The 11,849-nt window shown below is 48.4% G+C and overlaps 2 protein-coding genes across 2 annotated transcripts; both read right to left on the bottom strand.

Moving 5' to 3' along the window:
* Window positions 1-342: 342 nt before the first annotated feature.
* Window positions 343-6,308, bottom strand: LOC103020706 (retinol dehydrogenase 12-like). Its single transcript, XM_007184011.2, has 6 exons — window positions 6,095-6,308; window positions 5,672-5,911; window positions 5,289-5,378; window positions 2,274-2,462; window positions 1,679-1,785; window positions 343-1,561 (listed from the first exon to the last, which is right to left on the bottom strand). The coding sequence occupies exons 1-6, from the start codon at window positions 6,270-6,272 to the stop codon at window positions 1,373-1,375; spliced, it is 993 nt and encodes a 330-aa protein (XP_007184073.1). The 5' UTR covers window positions 6,273-6,308; the 3' UTR covers window positions 343-1,372.
* Window positions 6,309-6,946: 638 nt separating this feature from the next.
* On the bottom strand, window positions 6,947-11,793 carry C12H2orf81 (chromosome 12 C2orf81 homolog). Its single transcript, XM_028166977.2, is given in 6 exon segments — window positions 6,947-7,639; window positions 7,641-8,031; window positions 8,033-8,397; window positions 8,400-8,732; window positions 8,819-9,040; window positions 11,673-11,793. Coding segments are annotated over 6 exon segments (1,890 nt in total). The 5' UTR covers window positions 11,691-11,793; the 3' UTR covers window positions 6,947-7,078.
* Window positions 11,794-11,849: the final 56 nt, after the last annotated feature.

The raw sequence follows: 11,849 nt of genomic DNA, 5'->3' as shown, positions 1-11,849 counted from the left end.
CCTTCTCTCCTTTATTCAGGGTCAGACTTGTATCACAGTCTGGCGTATCTCCCTGCTTCTTCCCCACTTTCTCTCACAGCCATTTGCCCTAGCAAGTTTCTTGTACATTTAATCCTCAATTAATTGGCATCTGTTTCTCGTATAATGTCCCTAGACTAACACAAATTCCCAATTTATTTTATAAAATGAATCTATCCATGACAGCAAAACCAGACAATGGCAATATAAGTAAGGAAAAGTACAGTACAGGCCAATCTCATTTATGAATAAACAGTTCCAAGCAAAAACATGAGTATACTAAATTTAGCCATGTATACAAAATTAACACTCTGACAAAGTTGGTTTAAATGCAAGTTTGGTTTAATACTAGAAAATCAATTAAGGTCTAGGAAAAGAAATAAACTTTATAATAGTTGAAAGAGAAGAAATAAATGTTATTATTCCCAGATGGTGTGATTTTCTATGTGGAAAAACCAAAAGTCTACAGATAACTTGTCAGAATTAGATAACTTAATAAAGTTGCTTGATGTATGATTAATATACAAATTTTAAAATGCCATTTGCAATAGCATAAAAAGTAAGGTATCCGGAATTAAATATAATAAAATTTGTGCAAGATCTTTATGGGTAAAATTATTCAAAATTTTATAAAGATATTAAGAAGATTTAAATAGACAAAAGTACACTTTGCTCATGTTTAGAACTCATTATCATAAAAACTTCAATCCTCCCAAGTAGATGTAGTGCAATCCCAACAAGGTTTGTGTATGTGAAATTTGAAAAGCTGATTCCAAAATTTATGTAGATTTAAAAGAAGCAATGCACTCTCACTCTCAGAATTCACTGGCCTTATTGCATGACTCAGCACCCAGGAGCAGCTGGCTGATAGAAAGGTGGAATGGTTACCTGTAGGCTCAGTTACAGTACCAGCTGGGAGACAACACCCTATGAAGTTGGGATGCTATCCTACAGGATGTGGCATATGCCTTAATCCAGAGGACACTATGTGGTACCTTCTCCCCCAAGGCCAGGAACCAGGAAGTACAGGTAGAAGTTTCCCCTCTTACTGGTACATCTAATACCCACCGAAAGGAGTCTTACTCCCCATCACCACAACATGGGACTTGGTAGGTTTGGAGATCCTAGTGACCAAGACATGAATACTTCTATCAAAATACTAGCAGTAAAGTAGAAGCTGAAACTGTCTCCTGGCTGATCTGAGCTCTCACGCCCCTGAACCAACAGGAGGAGGAAGTGGTCACTATACTGGACAAAGAGATTGATCCTTGGAGCCAGCAAACAGAAGGCATAATCAGAGTAAGGTCTGGGAGTCAAGGAGAGGGTGGCTAGTTAGGGCAGGGGTCACAGAAGATCAGTCCACCTTGTCTAGGTTTGTTAGTCGGACTGAGGTATTCCAGAGGCTTTGGGCCACATGACAATCCCGAGCAGCTTCAGGGGGAAGAGTTATCACACAGGAACAATTAAAATGTTTTCCAGAAATGCCATCCAGCTCCTTTGCCAAGCACAGGTAAAGGACTGGGATTGCACCTTGTTTGCTATCCTGTAGAGACACGGGGGAAGAAGAGGAGTAAAGGACACTCAGCAGCAGAGCCCTGCCCCACCCTCCACTACCCACCTTAAAGAAGGTGGAGGCCGAGCCAGCTCCCCCACTACCCACCTTAAAGAAGAAGCTGAGGAGCCAGAAGAGGAAGTGATATGGCCAAGAGAAATGCCTCATGATCTTCGTGTATACAACACCTGGGTCCACAGAGTTCACAGTCACACCTGAGAGGGTGAGACACGTGTAGTACAAAGTGAAGTGAGAGGAGGATGGTGGGAAGAAAGGGTTAAGTGTGGTTCTGCAATGTGCAATGAGGGGAGGATCCTTTCAGATCTGTCGGGTAGAGGTGACAAGAGACCTGGGGGTGGTGCCAGGGAAGTCAGTGTTTAGTAACTTACATGAATGGTGATATCTGAGGCAGTAAGGAGACATAAGTATTTGAAAGTGTTGGGTGATCTTGAGGGGGAACATGATGGATGGTGTTGGAGGAGAGGGAAGTTGTAGGTGATGAGAGAGTTGGAAAAGCATGAAAAGGAGATATGAAGATGGGGTTGAGGGCAACATAGGGTGCACAGATGATAAATGGAGGATATTAACAGCTGGTTTGGGGGATATTGGGAGTATTATATGGCCAGAATATATTGGAATGAGATGGGAAGTGTTGGGAGGTAGTGTTGGGAGTGGAGGAGTAGGGGGTGTCAGAGGCAGTTACCTGTCCCTTGCAGTCTCTGGGCAAGCTTCCCAGTGAATGAGGCCAAGAGAAGTTTGCTGCAGTCATAGTTCTGGTTGAAGGTCAAAGGTCTACCAGCCCCTATCAGATGTTCCTCATCAATGTACCCATGTGCTTGCCGGAAGGAAGACACATTCACTACCCGGGCTGACCCTGCTCGCTGAAGGGCCCCTGGGTAGAGAGAGGACCACACACCTTCAATCCAAGTCCTAGAGTAAATTCCCATGCCCACTCCCCAACCTGCTTCTCCATGAGACTCCAGGAGGACAGGGACCATCCCAGGCTTTCAGGAGAGAGTCAGTGGGTCCCCATGCAGGGGCCCAGGCGAGGCACAGCACAATATGAACTGAGACTTCATTTTTATTATCTGCTTTCCTAATGCTCTTCCTGTTGTTTTATTTTAGTGGGGTTTTTTTTTTGCCTAAAGTAAAAGTGGAGTTTTGCCTTTTCTTTCACTTGCTAGCTGGAGCTAATTTAATTAATCCTTGTTTATATTTTTATCCTGCTGATGGCTAAGAAGGGGAAGGAGAGGCTGGAAATGCTCTGAAAACTGTCTTTCACACATTCATACATTCATTCTTTTACTTATTCATTCCACAGATATTCACTAGGCCCCTGTATTATGGCAGACACCACGCTAGGTGCCAAGGACATATGGGTGCTAGGTTTAGGGGAAAAGAAATGTGTGCAGAAATGCTTGGGAAGGTGTGTTTTTGTTTTTTTTAAATTTTAACTATCTTCCAAAAGAGTGAAAGTAAAATTACTATCAATAGAACAGGTACAAGTAAATCTTAAAAAAAAAAAAAAAGAGTTCCTAACTATACAAAAAAAAGGCTGGATTATATAAAGTATCAAAAGTTGTAGGACTTCCCTGGTGGTGCAGTGGTTAAGAATCCGCCTGCCAATGCAGGCGACATGGGTTTGAGCCCTGGTCCAGGAAGACCCCACATGCTGCGGAGCAACTAAGCCCATGCGCCACAACTACTGAGCCTACGCTCTAGAGCCCGTGAGCCACAACTACTGAGCCTGTGTGCCACAACTACTGAAGCCCACGCACCTAGAACCAATGCTCCGCAACAAAGAGAAGCCACCGCACTGAGAAGACCATGCGTTGCAACGAAGAGTAGCCCCCTCTCACCACAACTAGAGAAAGCCTGTGCGTAGCAATGAAGACCCAACGCAGCCAAAATAAATAAATTAATAAAATTATTGGAAAAAAATTGTAGTTGTCACATATGAGTTTACTTATTGTTTGAAAATGCTAAAACTATTTTTTTTAATAAATTTATTTATTTATTTATTTATTTTTGGCTGTGTTGGGTCTTCGTTTCTGTGTGAGGGCTTTCTCCAGTTGCGGCGAGCGGGGACCACTCTTCATCGCGGTGCACGGGCCTCTCACTGTCGTGGCCTCTCCCGTTGCAGAGCACAGGCTCCAGACGCGCAGGCTCAGTAGTTGTGGCTCACGGGCTTAGTTGCTCCGCGGCATGTGGGATCTTCCCAGACCAGGGCTCGAACCCGTGTCCTCTGCATTGGCAGGCAGATTCTCAACCACTGCGCCACCAGGGAAGCCCGCTAAAACTGTTTTGAGCCCTCCATTTAAATGAAGAATCACAAATGAAAACTAGAGCAGGAGGTACTTAGCCAAAATTTGTTGGAGAGAAGATTATTCTTAAAGAGGACAGTGAACTCCAAACTTGCAGACATAGTGACATGAAGACCAAAGGGGCTCACAACCTAGTTGGAGACTGATCTTCATGCAGCAACATCAGTGCAGGAACAGAGATGTGTACAGGGACTAAGGGAGTCCTGTAAATGGGGATGGCTGGGGGAGACAGAGGTGTCAGGGCAGGATCCACAACACGAGTGGTATCTGTGCTGAGTGTTGGCAGCTGAATTAAGTTAGACAGGCTAAAGAGATGGGAAAGGATATTCCAGATAGAGGGAAATACATGTGCAAAAGCACAGCCAGAATTAAAAAACAGAGTGTGGCCCAAGAGATACAGATTGTCTGGCTGGAGACAAGGGTGTGGGCTTGGGAACGGCAAAGGTGAGACTCTCAGCCTGCAGATGGTCTTTTAAGTGGAGAGAAGCAGCTTAGTTTATTAGATAAAGTACAGAGTTCCTTCAAAGGATTTGAAGCAAGAAAGTGATATGATGAAAGGTGATTTCTTAGAAGTGGCAGAAGGGAGAATAGATTAGAGAAGGGAAGATGGGAGAGAAGGCAGTTTAAGAAACTATTACTAAGCAAGGTACAGACAGGGTATTGTAGCATGTTATAATTTTTGGAAAGGGGGAAAAATATTTATACTTACAAATGCATAAGGTTTGGCCTTGCTCTTTGTTCACTTTCCGGTTGGGGCTAATTTAATCACCCACTAAAGGGTACATGAGACCTGGCAATAGTAGTTGCCTCCCAGGAGGGGAATGGGTAGCTGATTTTCCAAGAGAGGAGGAGAGTTTTTCTTTCTGTCTGTCTGTCTTTTTTTTTTTTTTTTTTTTTTTACTGCATACCCTTTTGTACTTTGGACATGTATTATCTGACCAAAAAATTAATTTTCTTTTAAAGAGGCTATTAGACAATCCAGAGAAAATGTTAGGGAGAATGTGCCTGTCACCCAATCCCTCCCCTCCCTAGGAAGAATACAAACCTCCTTAATTCTAGTAGCCTAATACCACCCTCAAGAAGCTTTTGTTGAGATGACTGACTCTACTAGTCTGGCTAGAACTCAGAGCTGGGGGAAAGAGAGATGGGATGTAGATCTTACATCCTCTTGCTGGTTGTATTTGGGGCTGACTGATTCCATTACCAGCCTCCTAATCCTGACTGTTGCCAGGTGGGTTCCCTGCTGTGTACAGCAAAAATATACTGGGTCATTGCTCAGCAAGCATCTGGGTGCCAAGGGAAAGGAGATGACCACGGGAGACAGTAAGCACAAAAATGCCAGGGGAATGGAAAAGTGGGGGTGGCACAGAAGGTAAGCACCCATCCTTCCTTACCTTGGAGCAGATTTGCGAGCAGAAAGGGCCCAATGTAGTTGGTGGCAAAGGTGAGATCAAGGCCCTCTGGGGTAAGTGTAGTGGGGAATCCTGGGAGGAGATGAAAACATAGGTGGTGGGTGATAGAGTGAGGACCCTGAGGGAGACAAAGTCTGGGGAGGACATATTGGGTTCAGTAGAAATGCCACAGGAGCATGGATGTGTTGAGACGGGGGCAATGAAGTTTGAGCCTATAACTTAAGGTAGGCTTTTTAGGATAGTGTCTGAATTATAGTGTTTCCATGGTATGTACAGGTTAGGCTTGGAGGATGCCTGTTTTGGGGTCCCTGAGCTAGAAATAAGGTTCCTGAAATGTGCTTAGGGGAAGCAATCAAGGCACATACCACAGACTGCAGCATTGTTAACCAGTAGATGTATCTCAGGATACTCCTGCAGAAGCCACTGAGCAAAGCTTCGGATGGAGTCCATAGAGCTCAGGTCCACCTCACCAAGCAGGAGGTGGTTGCTCTTTGACGCTGCTTGTATCTCGGCCAGGGCTCTCTGTCCACGCACCCGGCTACGGCAGGCCAGGATCACACGTGCCCCGCGGCGGGCCAGCTCCTGGGACACAACCTTCCCGATGCCTGTGGGAGGGCAGCTTCAGAGTATGCTAGTCTGGGGAGTGACTAAAGGGCAATGTGGGAGGTGGGGTGCAGGGGGAGACAAGTGTTCTGACAGTGGGTGCTGGTCCTCCTCCCTGCCCTCCCTGTTGGGGCTGTTGGAGGCTGAGGCCCTTAGTGAAGTGACAGGGCAGGAGGAGCACTCACCACTGTTGGCCCCAGTCACCACTGCTATCTTCCCAGTCAAATCCGTGGAGCAGCATTGGAGGTCCCAAAGATATAACTTATGCCAGACCTGCACACTTAGTCTAAGCAGGAGGACCAGAATGAGGAGGACAGAGCCAGGACCCCAGACTGGGGTGCTGAATAGAGACCACAGTGACATAGCAGAGAAGTCTGGTCTGCCACTGGAAGTGCTGCCCATGGGAGGGTGGGGAGGGACTAGTCAAAGCTGAGTAGGACTAGGCAAGAGGTTGGTGTGGAGCAGAAGGCACAAAATTTAAGGAGGCACTCACTCGTGGGTGTGCTTTAGCATCCCGTTTGAAACTGAGAGTGAATTCCTCCTTAAATTGTTTTCCCTAGCTATCTGATTGCCTCACTCCATTGCTGGTCCAAGTCAAAGATCAAGAGAGTCTGGGTTTCCCTAAACCCTGCATAGGCTCAAATGTGTCTCCAAGTGAAACTTGGATTTGCACTCTAAGATGAATGGACAGAGCTCCAGGGACTGGAAATTAAATTCCTCATGTCTCGAATCACTCTGTGCTTAAGTGGGGCCATCCCCTTCTTCCCCTACTGGAAGGAGACTCTCATAAGTTCTCCAAACTGAGGCAGACCCCACTTCGAACCCTTATGTCTGCTCCTTTGTGGAGATGGGGATGGTTCTCCAGAATGCCTCTGCTGGGGAGCCACCTTGGCCCTAAAGCAGGGTCTCCTAAGGGTGTAATGGAATTATTCCCTGGAGCCAGTGTTCTATATTCTTCTAGACCACTCCAGTTCACGAGAGCACACACTTGGAAGAAACTGACAGACATCAGGCCAATACTTAAGGCAACTCAGGTGTTTATTTCTGGCAAGCAGACAGAAGGAAGGTAGGTGTCACACTGCCTGAGGTTCAGGGCTCAGAATGGGGCAGGTGCTTGGAGGGGAGTGACCACATTTTGGGGGTTGAGTTCTTCATTAGCTGTGCCACGGTCACCTGGGGCTTCGGGGCGCCTGTGTGGATGGAGGAGAGGTGCTGCCTTCTTTGTCCTCCTTTTGAGGTTCAGCAGAGCTGAGCAGCACCTGGGTGGTTGGGTTCCACATGCTCACACCAGGAGCCAGCTTCAGTGCTTCCGGCAGCAACACGGGCTTCCACATCACCTGGGACGTGGCCTCGAGAACTCGGGCCACGGGATGAAGCCACTTGTGAGGATCCTGGCTCTCCCCGTCCCCAGGGTCCAGGCCCTGCAGAGGTACGCGGGTGCGGCCAGCCCACAGCTCACCCAGCAACTCGGCCTGCCCCTCCCAGCCGCTGGGCCACTTGGCACCCGGCCATAGTCTGGGGCTGGGGCTGCGGGCCACGTCGGGGCGCGCCGGGTGTGTGACGACAAAACGGAGCCCCGGACTGGGGAAGGGCAGCTTTGAACCAAAACCTGGCGACGGTAGGCCTAAACTTAAAGTAGGGAATTGGAGGCTGGGGCCGGGGCCCAAGTCTCGGAAAGGAACGCCAGGCGGGATAGCGAAGAACACTGACGGGGAGACGCGGACGCTGGGGGGAGGAGGCTTGCGGTCCGGCTGGGGCCTCGGTCTTCTCGCCCCGCTGGCGCCCGCGGTAGGCTTCCAGGGGGCGCGCCTCGGAGTCTGGGACCAGAACCTCCGCCAGCGGGCGCACCCAGTGGCGCGGCAGCCGCGCCGGGTCCAGGCGCGCCATCGCCGCCTTGCGGCCCATTCTGTAGTGAAGTGCGCTGGGCCGCGCATCGGCGCGCCCGGGCTGCTGCGGCTGGAAACCCCCGGCGGGGCTGAGTGCGGTGGCGCCGCCCGCAGAGGGGCCGGACACCAACACGACCGAGGGGATGCGGGGCACCTTCTCCTCCTTGAGCTCCGGCCGGTCTCCAGCCGCGTGCGGCTGCGGCGGGGAATAGTAGAGGTCCTCGAGCGAGAACTGAGCTGAGGGGCTGTGCCCTCTCAACAGAGGCCTGAGGGCTGGCTACCAAGGACAGCTCCAGAGAAGGGTGGGGACGGCCGGCGGGCGCCATCTCTCCCGACGGTTGGCTGCTCGCGTTCAAGGATCCGACAGCAAACAGGTGGCCCCTCGCCTGGTCGTCCAGTTTCTCTAAAGGACCCCTGGGCCCTGTCTCCTGAAACAGGACTGGGGTGGGTAGGGGGCCCGGGGTGACTCTCAGTTCAGGAGGACGCTCCCAAGATTCCATCCGCTCCTGAGAGCCTGTATCCATCCACGATCTTCCTAAAGGGATCTGGTCCACGTTCTCTTGGTCCTGGGGAAATGCACCAGGGTGGAGGTGAGGGGTGAGTGGTGAGATGTCAGAAAGGGTAGAGAGGAGGTTGGAGCAGTCCAGTGAGGCCCTGAGGAGATCGAAGACGCGGCGGCGGTGACAGCTGGGAGGTAGCTGGGGGCTGAGCTTACTTCGCCTTGGAAGGTCTCCTCCAGCCCCACCGAGGTCAGCGCGTGCAGCACGGGCACGGATCCCTGAGCCCAGGCGTCCGTCGTGCAAGACAAGGGTTCCTCGTCCTCGCCCCATGTGGGGTCCTTTGCCACTGCAGATTCTCCCTCGTCCCTGGCCAGGAAGCGCCACTCGGTGATCTGCAGCATGGCTTCCCGTGCCTGACTGATGGTGAATGGAATGCACTGCAGAGGCGAGAAAGGGTCTCAGCCCAGCTGGGAGGGGTCAGGGAGAGGGGAGATGGGTCTGGAGAACAAGGATCCAGGCCCACCTGCTGGGTCAGGTAGACTTTAAAGGCAGAGTCCATGACTCGGGCCAGCAGATCAGCCAAGATGTCCCCCACCACTTCCTCGCCCTCTTCGAGAGCCGTGAGCGCCATCCACTCGGCCTCAGTGAGCCGCCCAGGCACTATATCCACCTGCGGCACCGGAACCGTAGGCGGCCGCGCCTTTTCCGCCTTGGATCGGGTCACCCCGCGGTCTCGGACCTGCTTCTGTGGGAAAGGAACAGGGCAATCAGGGCGGGAAACCGAGGAGTGGAGAAGCAGTTATGGGCTAGGAGGAAGCTTCTTCAAGTTGTCTAGTAGGAAAGAAAGCCTTTAGAGAGGGATAATTTACTAAGAGACTACTATATGACAGATGCTTTTCAGGTGTGTGACCTAGCTAATTTAATTTTCATAACAGCTCATTAAGCCCATTTTACAGACAAAGAAACTGAAACCTGACAGCAGTTTACCTCTACTTGCTTGGGATTACACAGTGAACCCAGGCTATATATAGCTCTAACTGCACAGTCCTTACTATTTGCACTAGTTCAAAGTGTTCAAAACTCTTGAGAGTTCAAGAACTTGAGAAAGAAAAGTCAACAGGACTTCCCTAGTGGTGTAGTGGTTAAGAATCCACCTGCCAATACAGGGGACATGGGTTCCATCCCTGGTCTGGGAATATCCCACATGCTGAGGAGCAACTAATTCCACAAGCCACAACTAGAGCCCACGCACTGCAACTACTGAGCCCATGTGCTGCAACTACTGAGGCCCATATGTCTAGAGCCCATGCTCTGCAACAAGAGAAGCCACCGCAATGAGAAGCCCACGCACCACAACGAAGAGTAGCCCCTGCTCGCTGCAACTGGAGAAAAGCCCACATGCAGCAGTGAAGACCCAATACAGCCAAAAATAAATAAAATTAATTTTAAAATGTAGGGGAAAATAGTTTAAATTGTCATATAATCTCTGGGTGAGAAACAGCTGCCTAGGCATAAAAGTAATGTAAGAAATAATAAAGAAATGGGTAGATAAGTATATATATATATATAGGTCAAATTTTCCTCTGCTTATTTTAAAAAACATTCCTAATTAGAAGGTGATAATAGTAGTTTTCATTTACTGGCACTTAAAGTATATCAGTCACATACATGGATTCAATTCCTACATTTTTTAGACTACATACTATTTTTATCCCCATTTTACAGAATTTTCCCAGGACAACAGAGCAAGGAAGTAGTGGAGTCATATTTCATATGCAGGTCTGTCTGACTCCAGATTTTGACTTTATCCTGCTTCCTAAACAAAAAATATGAGCAACAAATTTTAAAAAAGGATAAATATCCCCAAATACATTAAAAATGCATATAAATTTTTAAAAAATCATAAGACCTCCAAGGATAATAAGCAAAGGACATATTTCACAGAAGTGGAACTGTTGATGACTAATAAACTTTTGAAAAGCTGTCCAACCTTCAAAAGTACTAATTCCAGTTTTATGAACACACACAAAGGCATATTCTGAAATGAAAATAAAAATATATTCTCTAAAATATTCCCTGTGATGTCATTTATAATAGCAGAATATTGAAAACATACATCTAACAAAAAGAGAATAGGTGGCTAATTGTGTGCTACCTATATGATGGACTATTATGCATTGATTAAAGGCAGTCTTTAGGAAGAATTTACAATAGCATAGGAAAATACTTATGATGTAATGTTAACTGAAAGAAACAGGATACAAAATTACATATCAAGTATGATCTCAGATATGTAAACCAATGTGTTGAAGAAAAGGAAAGCACAAAAATTGTAACAGTGGATATGTTTCTTTCCTACACTCTTCTCCATTTTATAAGTTCTCTACAGTGACTTTGTATCCTTTTATAATCAAGAAAAATCCACTGAAAAAGAAAAATCTAGTCCCCCCAAAATCCATATTAAGGACATAGGAATTTAGTAGCAGATTCTTGGGAGTTTTCTCATTTCCCCACAACAGTCTCCCTGAACCTGATTCCTTCTAAAATTTACCTCCCAACGTAATCTTCCCAAACCTTTGCCTCCCCATCCCCACCCTTATTGCCTCATACATGGTATTCCCCAAAATTCATTCTCCCCCAACTCTGGTGTTTCCTAAACCTCACGCTGAACTCAAAATCCCTTAAGCTTCGTTTCCTCTCTCTGCTAGAGAGAACAGTCCTGTTGGCAAGCCCAGAGAATGGCCCACGGCCCAGTCCAGGCTTGGCCAGAGCAGAGCAGCTAGGGCTGGGAGAGGAGAGTTGGTTCCTTAGACTTCCCCACCCAGCGTCTCATGTGACACCCGTGATAATGGCTGTACCTATAAGTGGCCGGAGCAGAGGGGCCAGAGATTGTTGCACGAATTCTCTTCAAATCTGTTTATTTTAAAGTTTCTTGCCTTTTAAACAATTGACTTTCAAGTGCAGCCTCAGAATTGTTGTTTAATCCATTTCTTCCTCCTGAAATTCTCGAAATGTATCATATCTAGCAACACCTCTCCCCAATGCCTAATTCTGGTTTATCCATTTAAATGTGTACCTCAGTATAAGAAACATTATTATACATGCATTAACTGTTTCCAAAGTCACTTCTTGTTCTTGAGCTCTGCACCACCCATTTAACCCCTTTCCCTCAGGTTCCAAGTGTGACAATGCTTGTGAGTGGGTGTGGTGCAGGTGTAGATTTTCTGCCCTAGTGCACCGACATGGCTTCCTTGGTCATCTTGAACGCCCTCATGGAGGGCGGGCGCCGGGTGGCACAGAGCTGGCCCACGGTTCCGGACACCGATCTTAACGGTCTATCCCCGCTCTGGGGCACCCTCAGCTGAGCTAAAGCTCACCGGGCCTTCGTGCGCCATCGCCGCAGCTGTAGCTCCAGCCCCGGGAATCCAGCTGCTTTCCTGTCCCGCCGCCGCTGCCGCTGCCGCCTATCGGTCGCCTCGGCAACCACGCCGCAGGCGGGCTCGCCCCGCCTACAGTTGACCTGGCAGCAGCGCAGCGCGCTGCACGTTTGGGTT

The sequence above is a fragment of the Balaenoptera acutorostrata genome, chromosome 12, assembly GCF_949987535.1.
Source record: "Balaenoptera acutorostrata chromosome 12, mBalAcu1.1, whole genome shotgun sequence".
NCBI classification, from domain to species: Eukaryota; Metazoa; Chordata; class Mammalia; order Artiodactyla; family Balaenopteridae; genus Balaenoptera; species Balaenoptera acutorostrata.
Note: the sequence above shows the minus strand (reverse complement) of the source record. Positions and strands in the feature narration are given on the sequence as shown.